This window comes from Panthera uncia, chromosome A2 (assembly GCF_023721935.1).
Source record: "Panthera uncia isolate 11264 chromosome A2, Puncia_PCG_1.0, whole genome shotgun sequence".
NCBI classification, from domain to species: Eukaryota; Metazoa; Chordata; class Mammalia; order Carnivora; family Felidae; genus Panthera; species Panthera uncia.
The window spans coordinates 133,572,053-133,591,400 of record NC_064816.1 but is presented as its reverse complement, the minus strand read 5'-3'; the positions used below and the strand labels follow the sequence as shown (position 1 = coordinate 133,591,400).

The following is a 19,348-nucleotide window of genomic DNA, read 5'->3' as shown; positions in this document are numbered from 1 at the left end:
GATGAGAAATATGTAGGAGATGATCTGAATGAGTTCATTTAATTTGAAAGGAAGCAAAAGAATCAGGGTATACAAAAAAACACTCTTCAATGTACACATATTTTATACTAGGAAAAAAAAACATATATTTGAAAAATTCCCATGGCTTTTAAATTAAAATATAGGCCAATTTAAAACTAAATACCTAGGGGCACCTGGGTGGCTCAGTCCGTTGAGCATCTGACTTCCACTTAGGTTATGATCTCAGGGTTCATGACTTGGAGCCCTTCACTGGGCTCTGTATTGACAGCACAGAGTCTTCTCTGTCTCCTTCTTTCTCTGCCCCTCTCCCACTCACTCACTCTCCTTCTCAAAAATAAACATTAAAAAAAAACAACTAAATATCTATATGTAAAGAATAAGATATATATATATATATATATATATATATATATATATATATATATATAAGGGAATAAGCTGGGTAACTGCTATTTTCTATTACCCAAATGTCTACCACTTTATTTCATAAACAGTGACTGAACCATAGAAAAATCTGTGCCTGTTCCACAGTGAGGCATAGTAGGGACTGGACCTCAAATCATAGATTCTCCATACATTAATTAATTTTCTGAACTACAGTAAAATATAAGCCTGCAGTGACTTTAATATAAGTTGCTACTTATTGGTTGGTTATTATGAATGCAAACAACGCGTGCACACACATACACACACACACACGCACATAGATCATTCAGCATAAGGCGGGAAGCTCACAGAAAGCCTTTGGCATACGCACCTGGAGCACAACAGGGTACCTGAAATTGTAGTAACCAATATCAAAAGTTAAAAGTTGAAAACATAATCTGCATCTGAAATAAAAACACAAGGTAATATAAAAATATATTCTATTTGCTACATTTGCTCTATCATTTGATGCATTATTAACAGTTACTACAGTTAAATTTCAAGATACGTATTAATTAAAGAGAGCAGTGGCTTGGATAATATGGAATTACATGCAACCTATTTTTAAATTGGAATTTGTTTTGTTCCTTACAGAAAATACAAATATAAAGCATTAAACAATGAGTTTAATAATGCATTAAACATATGAGTTTACTTCATGAAAATGCAAATATGGAGAAGGAAACTCTCCTACTCCTACACGCTGGGCATTCTTATTCACATAGGAAGCATGATAAAGCTTAATTGAGCCACCTCCTTTTTGTTGACATTGTAAATTTAACTTTTTTTTTTAGAAAAAGGGCATTAAATTACGTCGAAGTAGGCTGTAACATGAAAATAGTAGCTATTGACTATTGTTAATAAGGGCCATAAGTAAAATTACACCTAGTCAATGCAAAGTGCATATGATAGAAATACCTAAGCTTAAAGGAGATACAATTAAAATCCACTTAAATAATGTGTGCTTTATTTCTTGTCACTATTATCTAGACACTAACAAGTCTGTAACATGCTTTGAAGTGTAGGATCTACAAATATGGAAAGATGCTTGCAAGCCCATATTTATATACTGACATAACATTTTCCAAATAGCACCTACTTGTAATAATTAAGATATATTTTCACTAATAATTTTTAGATTGGGGTTTTTTAATTTTTTTAATGTTAAATTTTGTTTTTACCTATTGAAGGCCTTTGGTCCCAGAGTAGATGTTTCACTGAATACTTCAGCTGCTAGGAGGAGTTTGCTAATTGCTTCCTTCATATTATCAAAAGCCTGAAGAGGTGAACTGGCTGTCAGGAATGTCTCAAAAAATGTTTGCAACTGTGAACAAAGTAAAGGGTTAACTATTGAGTCAATAATCTCAGTTTGTCTATCATTTCCAAGGTGACCGGTTTGAAAGATTCTGTTAGGTTATATCTTCCTGTCATGTTCAAAAAAACTCCTTAAATAGGAAAGTTTGGTAACCTATATATAATATATATGTATAGGGTGTGTATATACATACGCATATATCTTACATACAATATACTGAAAGTGTATATAATATACTAAAAGTATGTTATAAATGAATATTATGTATATAATATTCAATGTCTATTATGTACATAATATGCAATATGTATAGATTGTACACATTTAAAAAAAATTTTTAAGGGGCGCCTGGCTGGCTCAGTCGGTTGAGCGTCTGACTTAGGCTCAGGTCATGATCTCGCAGTCTGTGAGTTCGAGCCCCGCATCGGGCTCTGTGCTGACAGCTCAGAGCCTGGAGCCTGCTTCGGATTCTGTGTCTCCCTCTCTCTCTGCCCCTCCCCCGCTCATGCTCTATCTCTCTCAAATTTTTTTTAATTTTTAAGCCTTTCAACTGAATATAGGGTGCACTACATCTTATAATTTAAATTACTTTAGCATTTTTGCTTCCCTTTTCCTCATTTCACAGCATCTAATCATGGAAAGTGAAAAGGAATTATTAACAAGAACTTGTGATCAGAACTTACAGGTTTAATTTGTGACTCTACAAGCTAGATGACCTTGGACTGACAACTCACTTTGGATTTCTGTGTTCTCTTTAAAATGGGTGAATACTACCAACAAGAGAGCTGTCAATACAAATCGGAAGAAAGTGTACTTGAAAGCCACTGTAAGGTATGAAATCCAAATCTAAGCTTTTTAGTATTGTCACTTTTCTGTATATATTGGAATAAAAATAACTGCATGAAAGTTGCTTTTTCACAGCATCTTGCTATGGGAGACCTAGCCAACTAATGAAGAATCTAAGAGAGTCTCAGTCTCCTCTTAACGTTTTCGTTTAAGGAGTGTTTCATGTGGATAGAAAAGATAGGGCAGTATTACAAAAAGGAGAATAAAGCTCAGGCTTAGATTTTCTTAGAAATACCATTGTTCATGTCGTAAACAGCCATTTTTATTTGCTTAAGTATTAAAACAATCACAACAAAACTACCTCTTGAAGATGCTTAACATCAAAGTTCAAGTCAAAAATTTTTTAAAATGTTTTTTTTAATGTTTATTTATTTTTGAGACAGAGAGAGACAGAGCATGAATGGGGGAGGGGCAGAGAGAGAGGGAGACACAGAATCTGAAGCAGGCTCCAGGCTCTGAGCCATCAGCCCGGAGCCCGACGCGGGGCTCGAACTCACGAACCGTGAGATCGTGACCTGAGCTGAAGTCGGACGCTCAACCGACTGAGCCACCCAGGCGCCCCCAAGTCAAAATTTTTAAAAAGCATAAAACAAACTTCATATTGGGTTGTACACTTTCTTTGGATAAACATAATCTCTCAAAGATGAAGAACAAAAAATATTTTTTGAAAAAACATGCAGCAGGTATCCTCTTCATGTTTTTGGAAGAACAGACTAGATCGCTCTGAGCTGCGTTAAGACTACAAAGTGAAAAACTTTTGTTGCTATGATAATGAAGGACAGACAAGCAACCTGAGGGAAATGGTAAATGTATCTTTAAAAATACACAAGTAAAATCCCCCAAGTGAAACAAATCCTGACTTCATAAACTTTTACCAGCTGAAAAACAGAAACCTAATGAGATGTGCATTTTCAGACTCTATGGACACAACATTAGCATTTGGCAATTGGGATGTTTTGCCATTTCACTAAGGAAAATAAATGTAATAATTGTATGATCAAAAGAAAACAAATTAATACGAACACTAAAAATGTTAACACCCTTGAGTCAAAACAGAGTAATATTGTTTTTCCAAATAAAAAGAACTCCTATTTCACTCAGTTCAGCATGATTATGCAGAGAGGGTTACTGATTGTATTATTGCATTTTTTATTTTAATGTTTCCTGAATATCACAAAGGTCAAGGTTAATAATTTAAGAAAGTTGGAAATGTTTGTATAGCATATAAGATGTATACGTTTGATATCACATTGTATCTTCCATGGCAAAAAATCATTAGAAATTAATGTCTTAGGGTTGTATTTATTCTCCCACTGTGGAAATGATTATTTCTTAATTTCTGTCTGTAACAGTGAGCATTGAATATGGGCTGCCAGTATATGCATTCAGTTCCATTCAATTCACATTTTTTAGTGAGAATTTTACTATGTGGAAAGTACTATACTGTTAGGAGTCATGGCACATAGCACAGTGGTCACACTATAGATACTAGAGGCAAAAAGTCCTGGGTTTAACTTTGGCTCTATGCCTGTTACTATTAAATTGTGAGAACTGGGATTAATGACAGTATCTATTTTGCAGAGGTATCGCTCAGATTAAATGAGAGAATGTACATAAGGTACACCACCTCCCAGCACATTAATACTCAGCACATGTTCGCTCCTTGTATCAATTAAAACGAGAGAAGTCCGCAGCCATTTAAAGGAGTGGCTGTTGAAGTCAGATTCTCATAATGCGATGCATTTGTGGAAATTCAAAACTGCTTCTGAGAATTTGAACACATGTGACACCAATCAAAATAGAACATTTCAAAAATATATGATAAACCTTTAATAGAAATGTTTTAAAAGGGAGAATAAAGAGGTATGATGGTTGAATGGCCCCCTCCAGTGGGATGCCTCCCAACAAAAGTGAGAGAGCAGAACTGAAGAATCCAAATAATTGGCTGTCCCCCCCAATTCCCCAAGACCTTAGTCTGCTCAGAGAAGGACCAACATCAGCCACCAACAATGAGAACAGGGGGCCAGAACATAGCGGCCTTCGAGAAGTATGAGGACAGGAGAGAGAAGCGGGGCTCGGAAAGCATGTTTCGAAATGGAGCAACTTGTTTTATTTTTGTGTTAGCTCGGTTCCAAATTGTTGTCTCTGTATGCATTTCCTTCTATCTCGCTGCACAAATTTTAAATGATCTAAGCCCTTCAGTTCAAAGGAAATTCTAGATGAGTGACCTATTTAATTTATTTAGTACAGTGGCAAACTACATATGCGAGAAATGAAAATAGAATTGTGCAAGTGTTTGATAGGTATTTAAAAAAAAATCAACTTTCAGTGAGTGATCCTGAGAAGGCACAATACTTGTATCAGTCCTTGTAACTAACTAATCCACGCAGGCTAAGTGGAGGACTTCTTTGTGTATCTGGTCCTACTGTAATTTGTTATACTTACTGTATTTCCTTGGTCAAATTACTTGAATTCTGTGCATCTCAGTGTGTTCAGATATAGAAAGAGAATTGTGCTCAATGGTCTCATTAGACAATGGCAAATCTGAAATTATTTGATATTAATACCACTTACAGCCATCAGAGCTTGAAAAACCCATTTCACCCAGGAGCTTTCTTAACTCAAGAACAAATACCCGAAGAAGCACTTTCACTTTCGTTGCTAGTTTAAAATAATGAAGCCATAAACTCAAATATCAAGGAGACTTATCCCTCTCTACATCAAGATTTTTAATGGATGTTTTTGAGTTACATAAATATGAGAATTAGATCCCAAAGAAATCACTGCCTTGGCAGTAAGGTAAAAATAAGTAAAAGAGCGTCTTAAAACTTTTAACATGACATGAAACTATTTTATAAATTCTACATTTTCCTCCTTCATCGTAAAACTGAAATACAAATTTTGTGCAAAATAAATTTTATAGAAAATGACCTAGTAGGATCGTGGTTGCGAGCGCCTGGGTGGCTCAGTCAGTTAAGCATCACTCTTGATTTCAGCTCAGGTCATGATCTCTGGTTTGTGGGTCTGAGGCCACGTCAGGCTCCACACATGGAGCCTGCTTGAGTTCTCTCTCTCCCTCTCTCTCTACCCCTCCCCTGTGCTCTCTCTCTTTCCTTCTCTCTCTCAACATAAATAAATAAGCTTTGAAAAAGATCATTTAAATATACACAGATGGATCAAAATTATTTATTAAAAATGGAAGGACAAGAGGAACTGAAAATCAACTTGAAAATATTTGTAGGAAAACTTCCATCATATCTTTGATATCTTGAAATACTTCTAAGGAGTCCTATTCACTTCATTCCCCTTCCCCATGTCTGACAACCCTTCTCATGCCAAATTCTGGGCTTCACTTGATTAATTAATTCCCTTTATCTTCCCACAAGACCTTGGGCAAATTGTTCTCAATGGCAATACACTGAGAGCAAACTTGCTGACTTTCTTGTCTGTTCTTACCACTAGACTGTGAAATCTTTTAGGGAAGAAGCTGAACCATTTTATCTTTGGGTGGCTAGTACCTAATGCAGAGTAGATATTGAGTGAATAAAGCTAAGTATAGCATTACAGAAACCACGGAGACTTTGATAAGGGAAATAATTTATTGGAGCTTCTGGATAAAGTAATTTTTCTCCTTAGGACATGTTTATCTCTTATTTCCATCTCATGAGAGAGGGAGGATATGCATTTTTCTGGTGGCTTGTAATAAAACCTTTGAAAAATTGAAGCTTACAGCAGTTCAAGAGGATTTTTGAGATAAGAAAATTTAATCTAAGAGTTAAAACAAAAGATGAAAGATTAACCAATATTAGAGTTGTTTTTTTTTTTTTAAAGACATGTTCTCGACTAGCTGGGAAACTATAGCAGAATACAGTTATTTTAGTATCTTGAACTTTGAGTAGTGTTTAATAGCATTGTACTTTACTAAAGTTTCCTAGAATTTCTCTCAATATTATTGCATAAAAGAGAAATTTTCATTGTTTCAGTATGAAGAAGAATATTTCTACTTAAAATCATTTTGCACCAAAAAGCATATGAAAAGATGTTCAATGTCACTAATCTTTGGGGAAGTACAAACCAAAACCACAACAAAATATTACCTCATATCCATTAGGATGGCTACTACCAAAAAACAAAACAAAACAAAACAAAACAACATAAAATAATAAGTGTGGGGAAGAATGTGAAGAAGCCAGAACCCTTGGACACTGTTGGTGGGAATGTTAAATGATTCAGTATGAAGGTTCCTCATAAAATAAAAAATAAAAGTACCATATGATCCAGTGATTCAACTTCCAGGTATATAGTCTAAAGAATTGAAAACAGAGTCCTGAAGAGAGATTTGGACACCCATTTTCATTGCAGCATTATTCACAATAGCCAAAACGTGGAAGCAGCTCTAGTTTCCACCAATGGATGAATGGATAAACAAAATACATGGTGGAATATTATTCGGCCTTAAAGAGGAAGAACATTCTGACACGTACTATGGCTTGAAGAACCTTGAGGATATGCTAAGTGAAATAATCTAGTCACAAAAGACACTGTCTGATCCCCCTTACATGAGGTGTCTAGAGTAATCAAATTCATAGAAACAGAAAACAGAATGGCAGTTGCCAGTGCCTGGGGGGAGGGGCAAATGCAGGGTTGTTTAATGGGTATATAATTTCAGTTTTGCAAAAGGTTCTACAGATTGGTTGCACAACAATGTAAATGTGTTTAATACTACTGAACTGTACACTTAAAAATGGTTAAGATGGTAAATTTTGTTATGTATTATTACCACAATTAACATTTTTAAAGTAATTTTGTAGTTTTTACAGCCTCCACTCCCTCTAACAACTATGTTTAAGTACTTGCTTAAACAACTTAAACAACTATGTTTAAGTACTTGATAATTTTGTGCCACCAAAGTCCAAGAGACCACTTTTTCAATGGTTAAAAAATTTACAAAAGAAACAAAACAAAAATAACCCTTCCCTTGTTCCATTTCTCAGCTCCTGCAAATAGTGGAAATAGTCTCCAAGTCTACTCCACCTCTTGCTAGTCACTGCTTTATCCATGAACACTCTTTCATTCTTGAGCTTTTTTGTGCATTTGTTTAGGATAGGAAATAATCACATAGCAAGCTTGAATGTTGACAGGAATGATCCGGAAGAGAGGGCAAATTAATATGGAACACAAAGTGAGTCTAGAGGATGATCGTTATAGGTTATAATCAATGCTTAAAAGGAAATAGCACAGAAGAGCTCAGACCCCGTTCCATCCAAGGGTAGAACTAAGTGCACCCTTAGTTCTAAATATATGAAATCCAAGATTCTATGTTCTTTGTCCCAATTAAAAGGGGAATAAGTATAGATTCAAATCCACCTATTTGTAATGTCCTTGGAATTTAAGTCTATTGTTTTTGACTGATACTATTATTCTTTCTGTCTTTTACCGACTGGACTAAGATCTCCCTGTCTGACTCTAACCTAACCAGCCTGTCTCCCAGGCACTTGCAAAATATTCACAATGTATCCAGAGAAATACAAATACCTCAGCATTTTATCCCAATGTAATATATTTTATAAATAAAAGGATTTTTTGATAACCCTATAATTCTCAATAAGAAAAATGTATTTATAAATTTAAGTTTTTAAAATTACAGTTACCATATGGCTCTAAATTTTAAAATGTTTTTTTCTTCCCCAGAGTTGTGATTATAGTTATTGCTTGTACACAATTGGTCAGGACAATAGAAATATATTATAAATCTTATTAATGAATCTCTGAAATAAAAAAATAAAATTGTCATGAAAATGCATCTCTTAGATGGATATAATTTCATGAAATTTTCTTTATTCAGTGAAAACACATATCCATTAAGAGAATATTACTTATGACTAGAGTGATAAGGGTTTGGCATCAGTATTAATATTACTTTTAATGTAAGCATGGAGAAAGCTTGTCCACAGAAATATATATGTATGAAATATATGGATGGAAGGGTGTGTGTGTGTGTGTGTGTGTGTGTGTGTGTGTGTAGAGAGAGAGAGAAAGAGAGAGAGAGAGAGAAATGGGAAATGGAAGAGTTTAGTTACAGCAACATGACTTAATTCCTTGAACTCCTTCCAAAGTACATGGGAAAAAATGCCACGTAGTGATTTATCATGAAATATTTAATTTTGTTAAAAACTGAAAACAATCTGAGTTGTACAGGATTTGTTACACAGTGTTATGTAGTGTTTGTTATGTAATTACTATTGACATCCTTCACTTTCTCAAGTTTTGTTTCAGGGGAGTTGTTTTGTTTTGTTGTTTTGTTTTGCAGAATTTTTTCTCCATGAACCAATCATCACCATAATATTAAGGAGAGGTGAAAGTTAGGTCTTTTTTTTTTTTTTTTTTTTTTTTTTTTGAGGAGCAGAAGAGTATCTGTGAAAGAGACAGGGAAAGAAGATTCTCTTGAAACCATCCATGTGCCTGCAAAGCCCCTGGAGAGGCTTTATGGATCCCCAGAAACACAGGACACCCTGCTTGAGGATCACAGCTCTGGAAGTGTCTGGCCCTCAGGAGCACATCCACCACTCATCAGGGGGCTGCTGCAGTGCCAGAGAAGTGCCAGTGAGCAGTCTGGACCCAAGGAAAAACTCTCCTTTGTGTTTTAAAGGGATATGATTTAGAGGGCAAATCAGATATTTGCAACAGAATAAAAAGAAGAAAAACGATTTGAGAAAGGGAGAAAAAAAAGACTAAATTATGAACCCAAGTACTGGTGCAATTTTTCATTTAGTGCACGTGTGATATTTCAATATAATTCTATGTTGCATTTAATAATCGTTCACCTTAGCCAAGCTGACACCACGTGCCAGACACTGTGCATTTCTCATGCACTTTTTTGTTAATATTCATAACAATGCGATGAGGTTGACACTCATTTTCCCCATTTTACAGATGAAGAAACTGAGGGACGCGAACACAAGTAATTTGCCTAAGGTTACATAGCCAAGAAGTCACCCGTAAGGGTGTTAAAACTAGTCTGCTTCATTGCAAAGCCACAGCATTACCTCTGTCATTGTGGTTTTGATTATACTAGATTTAGAAATGTGGATGGACCCTGAAATACAGAAGAATGAATCATCTGTGTTTTTACTTTCATGGAAAATGTGTTTGAAACTGTCAGAATTCTCAAGCACATGACCTTACATCCACACATCTAAAATACCAATTCAATAACTCGAGCATTTATGTAGCCTAATCACCTTTTGGAAAAATTAAGAATTTTTCTTTGTAACTTAAATTGCCTGGATCGAGAGCAAATTTTGTGTTAAGTTAAATGATTTAAGAACATAAATATTCTCATTATTTGTTTTAGCTCATTGAAAATTGGCTTGCTTTAGGGTTTACCATGGAAAAACTGAATTAATTAGCTGAACCTAAATTAGGATAGTTTTACTCATTCTCTGGAATTAGATCAAAACTCCAATATTTAAATAAGTTTCATGCTTCCCGTGACATGAATAATTTTATTCATTTGTACTTCTTAACAACCCTAAGCTTTAAAGCATACATTAAACTTGGAAACTCAGAAGATTCAATGTGATTTAATCAGTTTCATAGTTGGAAATTTTAAATTCTCCCACACGTATATCAGAGAATTGATCAGAAGCAAGGTGCAGAAATACAAAAGGCTGTGAATAGCATAAAATTTAATTATTTGCTTTGAATGGTAGAACCCTGATTGCATTATATTCAACCTTCTCAGAGAACTGGCAGGTTATTTTTATTGCCCCTTCTGGAATCTCTCAGTGGGATATAAAGGAGCAGAGAGATTGAACAGTAAAGAGCAAAAGTTAAAGTTGTAAAAATTTTATCATTGGATTTTGTATGTATATATCTACTAATTTTCTTTATGTGAATGCCATTGTTCAGGTAGGTCACAACTCTTTCCATTAAAGTTAAAACACAGGCCTTCTTTCAACCTTCAGTAAAATAAGGTCTGACAGTTGTTTGGAAAACCTTCCATCTTTTATTAATTGGTCTTGAGTAGAAAATGACATTGAAATCAGGTAACAGGAAATATTTGTAACAGGCAGTACAAAAATTTGCAAACAAGGATGCATTTGGTCATTTGGTAGAAAGATACCCATCTCATATCTATAAATACTCTCGGAAGAGTAAGAAAGTAAAAGGCAAAATATTTTTCATTTATGTTCTGGATATTTTATGCAGCGTATCTGTTTTAGTTCTTATCAAGTTTCATGGTCAATCACAAAAAGAAGAAATGTATTCATTATAAAAATAATGAGTTCTGGTTGTACAATAAAGAAAATGATAGACCAATTTGCCCTAACGTATGAGAGCTGGAGTGTTAAAGTCTGTTGAATCCATAGATTTACTACAATCCTCCACTATTTTCTTACACTTCTCTTATATCAGGTACCTTATACATCTCTCTTACCAGTGTTCAAACAAAACTCCTTCTTTTACATGGGATATTCTAAATGAACATTTAAATATTATGCACAATTTAAAAGTTCATGATGTAGTACTCTAATTAAATATACTGCTATCTAGCCCAAATCAATGTCTTCTCACTGGGGTCCAACTACTGACTTTTGATTTCTCTGCCCCCAACCTCTTTCTCTTTCATTGCTGCCGGAGTCATTTTTATGAAGCACAGTTCAAACATAAAGGACAGAAATCCCAATGTTCACAGAAGGAGGCGATATAATAAACAATAGAGGCCCTTTTATCTTTTTTGCTACAAAGGGATAGCAATTTTTATAGGAGTATTCAAAAGAAAAAGCAATGCATGAAAATTTTAAACACCTTATTTTAATTTAAAAAACGTAAATGTTATTCCTTTGTCAACTTTGTAACACACAGCCAAGGTATTTTATTTGCATGAAGGTGAACTAATTGGAATTGTTACTCATCTACTTTATGGAAACCTCACCCATAATGCATTGGTTATAGCCACAATTATGTAAGAACATAAAGACACTTGCAAAGAAATCTCAGGGCAGACAGAATACTAGGTTTCACAATTCTCCCTGACCCCACGAAAGCTGTTACACCACATAGAATTCACCTGCAATGTTTCCAAGAAATTTTCCCAGATAGATTCCTTTATAAACATTCCTTTGCTTTTATAGAACTAAGTCTATCTCTTTTTGCACCGATAGTTCCTCAGTGCATGATGAGGTAAGCATACAAATGCTTGCCTCAGACACTGAGTTCTTGGGCTCAGCAGTCAATATGCTTTATGGAGGGCATACAGAGCATTGCTTAAAACTACAAGTAGTTAAGTGGGAATTAAGAGAGATTTTATTCACTGAGGATCTGAGTCCTAATCCTAATCACGTTTGTTAGTTCTGTCATCTCTTTAAATCATGAATCTTGATTTCCTTATCTATAGAATGGATATAGGATTCTTAAAAATATCAAATGAGATCATATATGAGAATATATTCAGAAATGATCCCACTGTCATTTTACATTTTACAGTGCATGAAATCCCAGCTCTTCCAGATCTGACTCTAACATACCTTTGCTGGTTTCCCCTACTCCACAAACCCGATGTCTTTTTCCCTTTCTTTCTCTCCAACCCTCCCACTGTAGGCTACCCTAGGATTTTTCCCACCCTGAAATATATACACATTCTAGCCAAATAAATAAGGCAGCTCATACTTCTGAGACTATAACCTATGTTCCTATGCTTCATGATGTCTGTCCAAAGAAAATGCAACTATCCCTTCTCCATTTCTAAAGACACACTACTCATTTTTCCAAGATCAGCTAAAATGCCACCTATTTTATGAAACCTACCTCACTTTCCTACAGCTGAGTAATTTTCTCCTACTCTTGACTGTCCCAGCAACTCAGCCATTTATTGCACTCCGCTCGGTATTAAAGTTATTTATAAATGTCTTTCTCCCTCCCTCTCCCCAACTGGAGGGTTCCCTGAAAGCAACAACCAACATTTCTCTTTTGAGTCCTTCTCCACATTGCCCAGCACACAGGTATCCTTTAAACAACTGTGGAATATAAGTGAGCTGAATTGAGTATGAACAATTATTAAATAGTCAACACTGCTTCTCCTTTGAGTTGTTTTTGACTCCATGATTAAACATGAAAATTTAACATATACAATGAGATACAAATTAAACACATTGATTCCCCACCAATTTTTTTATGGGGAGAGATATTGTTTTTCCATGTTACTCGATGAGGAACACACAACTATTAGAAGCTTCGTTCTCATCAAGGAGTAGAGAAGTCATCGGGTCAAATACTCTTCCCTTTCTCTCTTTTGCTGTCTTCTGTCCCTAATTTTTTTAAAAAAAAGTTTATTTACTTATTTTGGGGGGGAAGGTGGAGTGATCAGGGGAGGGGCAGACAGAGAGAGAGAGAGAGAGAGAGAGAGAGGGAGAGAGAATCCCAAGCAGGCTCTGCACTGACAGTACAGAGCCCGACGCGGGACTCAAACTCATAAACCACAAGAGCTAAAATCAAGAGTCAGACACTTAACCAACTGAGCCACCCAGGTGCCCCTCTCCTGCCCCTAATTTAAAAACTTCCTTGTTCTCTAGTCTAAATAAATCCCATCCCATGAAACCTGCTGACAATCTGCTCCAATGTGAAAATCCTTCTTTACAGTGGTGTGGCAATTTGGAAAAACTGGCCACAAATTCTTCCAACCTCTGTATTCAACCCCTCCACCACACCTCCTCCCATTCAGAGGTGGAATCTCTTTCCTCATTTCTTGAGTCTTGGTTTAGCCCTGTGAAGCTCTTTGGTCAATGAAACATCAGTAAATGCAATGCAAACTGTTTTAATTTCCTGAGGCTACTGTAATAAATTACTTCAAACCTGGTGATTTAAAACAGTAGAAATTTATTATCTCATGGTTATGGAGGCCAGAAGTCTAAAATCAAGGTGTTAGCAGAGCCACATTCCTTCTTAGGGATCTGGAGGACAATGCATCCCTTGTTCCTTCCACCTTCTGGTGGCTGTAGGCTTTCCTTGGCCTGACGGTGTATAACTATAATCTTTGCTCCATTTTCACATGATTCTCTCCTCTTCTGCCTGTACCAAATATCCTTTTGCCTCTCTCATATAAGGACACGTGTCATTGGATTTAAGGCCCACTTGGATAATCCAAGATGATCTCATTCTGAAATCCTTAACTTAATTATATCTGCCAGGAACCTTTTTTCCAAATCAGGTCACATTCACGGGTTCTTGGGGTTAGGACATAGATATATCTTTCAGGGAGCAACTCTTCAGCCCACTACACAGACAAAAGCTTGAAGAGAACTTGGCCTTCGGGGCTTGCTCACTGGCTATTCTTGGGGACCCTGACACTCCCACCATATGAAAGAACAATGGGCAGCCTGGTGATGAGAAACACATGGCCACGTCATCTCCATGATCCTAGCTAATGCCAGGCCAACAGCCAGGCATGTGAGTGAGACCAAGCTAGACCATCCAGCCTCAACCGAGCCACAGAAATCGGCAGGGCTTGCCCAGCTAACCAAACAGGATAAGGAGAATAATAAATAAATATTTGTCATTTGAAGTCACTAAGTTTGGGGGTGGTTTATTATGGTGCAAAAGCTAACTACTTAAATTTGCTTTTTTGCTTGTTTATTTGTTCACACTGTGTCTTACTTTCCTCTCATTTTGGCATGGATTCTGCATCCCTCCTAAATCTCCCACATGAGAAAGAAGGGGATCTAAGAACTTCATGTTGCTTTATTTTCAGTGCTTAGAGTGTAGTGTAATGCCTGCTGCTTCTGGTTTGGCTTCTCCACTTCAAATGCCTCCAACTTCACTCTGACTTCCATCCCCAACACTGAATAAATTTCACCCTTTCGGCGGACAGATTCCTAAGCCTTCTCTTCTCACCTTCTTGCCTGAATATACCAGAGTTGACAACCCTGTGAACCTCAAGGGCATCATTTGAGGATTCTACTTATGATTTGAGACCCCATCTATTTGAAAATAACCCTTGAACCTATGGTGTTGAGAGCAGGCACTTCTGCCCAGGCTGTTTTTACAATGATGGGAATCTGGACACAGGGGACGTGCCTTGTCACATTAGGAAGTGCAAGCAACAACTGATAGGATACCTCTATTGGAAATAGCAGGAGGGAGAAGGGAATGGGGAGAAAAAAAACAAGAGGAGGAAGTGAATGAGTAAAGAAACACCAAATTCCCAAGGCGAGAATTTTTCTGTGTAGGGCCCCCAGGCAGGGTATGGAGCCAAGGAGACCTAAGAACCAGGCAGATGGGTGGAACCCCCACATGGGTAAGCAGCTGTGAGATCAGGATCCCATCTCCCTCTCCACTTCCTCACACTTCCTCACTCCTCCATCCTTTCCATCTGATCTAGCTCAGGAAATGACACCACCATTCAAATATTGCCTACAGCGTGCTCTTTGAGCCATCTCTATCCTCTTTCTCAACTCATCACCAACGTTTGTTTCTACCTCGAACAGGTAGAGACTTCTCTCCTTCTGTAGACCACAATCTCACCAACTAGTCCAAGTCACCAAGCTTTTTACTCTGACACCCAAATAGGCTTGCAATTGATTTCTCCACCTGTGCTCATAATCCTCTTCAATGTGATCTCCACGCGGCAGCAGAGTGGGCTTGAAAAGGTAAATGAGAGTATGACATTCCCCTGCTCACCATTTTTCAGTGGCATCCCTTTGCTCCTAGGAAAAAAGTTCAAATTCTTTACTTTGCCTATAAGTCTTGCATGATTTGGCTCTTACCTTTCTCTCCTACCTCCTCACTACCACTCTTCTTTTGTTCAACATAACACACTTTCAGTGCCTGTGATGTTCTGTGCATGTGCCAAGATCTTCCTATCTCAAGACATTGGAATTCTCCACTTGCCAGCAACGTTTCATCACCAGTTCTTCAAATGCCACTTAGTCTTTTTAAAAAAAATTTTTTTAACACTTATTTATTTTTGAGAGACAGAGAGAAACAAGGACAAGCAGGAGAGGGGCAGAGAGAGAAGGAGACACAGAATCCAAAGCAGGCTTTAGGCTCTGAGCTGTCAGCAAAGAGCACAATGCAGGGCTCAAACCTACGAACCATGAGATCATGACCTGAGCCAAAGTTGGATGCTTCACCGACTTAGTCTTATCAATGAATTGCAGCCCAAATATCACCTAGTCAGGGAAATCTTTCTACCATTCTCAAAGTGGGTAAACCAGTTACTATGTACGCAACCCTCTTACTCATTTCATTCTTAGGTACATTAAAAATCCATCATTATCTATATTTGTTCATATGTGTATAACTAGCTCTTTATCTGTATTTCATCTACCATTCCATACAAGGATAAACTCCATGAAAGCAGGAACTTTGTCTTGTTTATTACTATATCAATGGAGCTTAATTAACACAATGTCTAGCATATGAGAAGTCCCCGGTAAATATTAGTAGAAGACGTGAAAAACCTCATTTAACTCATTGGAAGATGTTCCTATTTTATAGATAGAGAAAGTGGTTTGGAAAGACTGAAAGACTTGCCTGATGTCATACAGTTGGTACAAGAACGCTGTTAGTGAACATTCATTCCCAGGCCCCTAGAGGTCATCATGCCTTGGGATTTTCTTTTTAGTCCTATAGATCCAGCACTATAGATCCAGTGTTAGTGATTTATGACTTTTTCCTTTAGAGTAAAAGTGCAACCAGATATTTGCTTATCACTCAGATTGAAAATATGTCATTATTGTCCTATTCATATTTTGCAATCACATCTCTTTTCATTTTGACAGTCACTCACAGAAAGCATGGAAATGTAATATATTTCCTTAGCGTACTGTTTTTCTTGTGTGACTTTGGAATTTAGAGTAATAATTTCACTCTTTGTCACTTGAGTACATGTTCTTTATGTGGATGATTTGGGTAATCCAGCACATGGGAAAATTCTCATACCTTTCAAATACGTTCAGGCATAAAATTTCTGGTAGAAATCATTTTGGTACAGTGTTTTTTAAAACAGGTAGTGAAAGCTGTGGTACTTGGAACTATTGGATTCTGGAAGACTAGGCTCCAGGCATGGGGAAGCTGGTTTAGAGAGGAAGTCACACTGTACCTGGACACATAAACCTACAGGGACACCTGTGCTATCCTTTCCCATTTGCAGTCCCTTGCTCCAAATTTTAAAGACCTGCTTCATAGAGCTCCTAAGAACTGCTTTCATGAGTATGACAGGGGGACAAGAGGACAAGCTGTTATGAGACTGAGAGGATAGAGTGGTGGGTATGAGGATGCTTCCTATCAGTAAAGAGGGAAGTCAGGGAATGAGTGAATCAGGCTGATGCTCCATAGAGATAGAACTAACAAAAGCGAGGACATCTATCTGTATAATGTAGTAGATATAGAATGCAGCATGAGGGATGTGTGCAGAATTCTGATAAATAATTCATCTGTATCTGTCTTAGTAGCACTCAGAAAAATGGAAGACAAATGTTCAGTTTCATATCACAATATTAGGTCATTTACATAATTCAAAGGAATTTGCATTAACCAACGCTTTGAGGTTCAGGTTGAAATCAAATAGAAGTACACACCAAAGATAATGGTTAATGGAACGCATTTTCAGATACTAAGTCTAAAATGCTAATGCTAACTCTACGGTAATTAAAAAGAACCTATGTATCACAAAATTGTCTTAAATGGAAAAACAATGTCCAAAGACTGACAAATGCTGAAAGCATTCCAAGTAATTTTGTGGGGTAGGCAATTTAAATTGCACTGAAAATGTACCATCATTCAGAATCTCTACTTAGCACTAAGCATGGATTACCAAATCATGTTTTAAAAATAAATGTGTATAATCTGATGAAAGAAAAGGGCCAAAGTGTCTAAGCGTTTTTGTCCTTTTTTCTTTCACTGTTGGACAGCTCAGGCTATTAGTGCAATATCTAAAAAGATCACTTGGGGGCAATACAGTATTCTTGTTTTTCTTCATCTCCTAGCCATGCTAGTTTCCTCAGTGACAAAAGACTGCTCTTTCTTTCAAATTTGAAACCACCTTTTAATATATGGAGGGATAAGGCTGTATATCATTTTAAACTTACAGTGCATAAATCACATAAGACAAATGCAAGTCAGATTTTATCCTGAAGGGAGGAAAAGTCTGTCTTCTTTTAGCAGACAAATCAGTTTTACCTAGTTGGCACATTTGGGGATATTTTATATTTACAATTTGTCACTGGCTTTGAGATAGATCTCAAAGAATAAAGGAAATTGTTAATAGAAACGTTTAAAATGGCAGACATGTAATAAGCTTCGAAACGTACTGGTGGAAAATTATTTTGTTTCAATAACCAAAGTAAAAATATAAATATCATCTGTGTTCTCCATTGGGTACATATTTTACAATAAACTTAAGCATGAAAGTCATTAATTGTTTGAGATACTTATTGCTATTGCCTTCTCTGGTATTGAGTCACATTCACAAACACTTGACAAAGGGGTTATTTTTATATCTGATTATTTTTTCAGCAATTTGATGAGTGGTGTCTCCATTCCAAGCCGTTTCTCTTCCCCTGTCTTCTAAGCACTAGGTATCATGTCAGGCACTAAAGGTTTATTTCCTTTTTAAATAAAAAACAAACATAATCTCTTCGTTCAAGGATTTTAAACATACTTAGGCCAATAAATTTTTCTTCTTTGTTTTTGTTCTCTTGATTCTTTGCTGACTTTATCTGATTTTTTTCTCCCAACATATTTTCCTGTCCTCAGAAGATATTTATCATTACCACAGTGATGGAACACTCAGGTGCGTCTTGTAAAAATATAGGAATCAAGATTTATAAAATCAATTTTAACTCTCTAGGTACCTACACAGAAGTGGAAAAACTCAGGAAGATTGCAGGGAGTTTTGCCTTAACTCACGGGTCCATTAACCAAAGCTCCATCTTACCATTCTTTATTGATGGAGAGTAATAAAGGAGGGGATTACAGTTGCGCTGTCTTTGAACATCTTTCTGGCTTTGCTAGTTCATCTATTAAGGAAATAATGAGAAACTCAAAAATTGAAATTAAGAGGGTGCTGTTCTCTATGGATGCTTAAAGTATTTGAAACATTGCTTATATGCTTTTTCCATGTTCATTTTTTGCTCTAAACATTTGTTTATTTTATAAACTTATGATTGGCGACGTGTAACAAATCAGAGCGACACTTCCATGCTGGACGAGCCTGCACTAATTGATAAGAGTTTCTATGACGTCCATATGCCATACACCCCTAGGCTCCAGTTTGGAGAAACAGAAGCTCTTTGCAAGTCCTCCGTTGGACCCCTTCCTCATCCTCGCACAGGTATCCACTAGATGGCGCCAGAGAGAAGCAGGTTTTGAACAAAACCAGTGCAGAGAAGCATAATAGGGAAATACACACCCTAACATCCAAATGCCACTGAGAAACTCCCTTTTCTATCTTTCAACCATTCCGAAGGCATTCATTTACTTCCCCTGATTTCACACTGAAGTAATGATTATATTACATATAATATAATGTATATATAAAATATATATATTAATTATGTATATGTATAATTAATTATAATGTAATATATAATATATAATGCATAAATACTAGTTAATTTTAATTTGCATAAATTAATTAGTTCACTGAACTAGTTCTGAAAATATATATCTGAATTAACAAAGATGTGAGAGGTAAATTCATCATATTCATCTTTTGTTGCAGAACCTACTCTTAAATCT

The 19,348-nt window shown here is 36.4% G+C and overlaps 1 protein-coding gene across 2 annotated transcripts in view; it reads right to left on the bottom strand.

The window, feature by feature from the left end:
- Nucleotides 1-19,348, bottom strand: part of CPED1 (cadherin like and PC-esterase domain containing 1) — a 269,131-nt gene that overhangs the window by 142,054 nt on the left and 107,729 nt on the right. For both annotated transcript variants that reach the window (XM_049641732.1, XM_049641733.1), the window contains exons 7-8: nucleotides 1,629-1,771; nucleotides 779-851 (exon numbers count right to left, since the gene is read on the bottom strand). In XM_049641732.1, coding sequence (XP_049497689.1) covers nucleotides 779-851; nucleotides 1,629-1,771 — 216 coding nt within the window. The remainder of the gene's footprint in view (nucleotides 1-778; nucleotides 852-1,628; nucleotides 1,772-19,348) is intronic.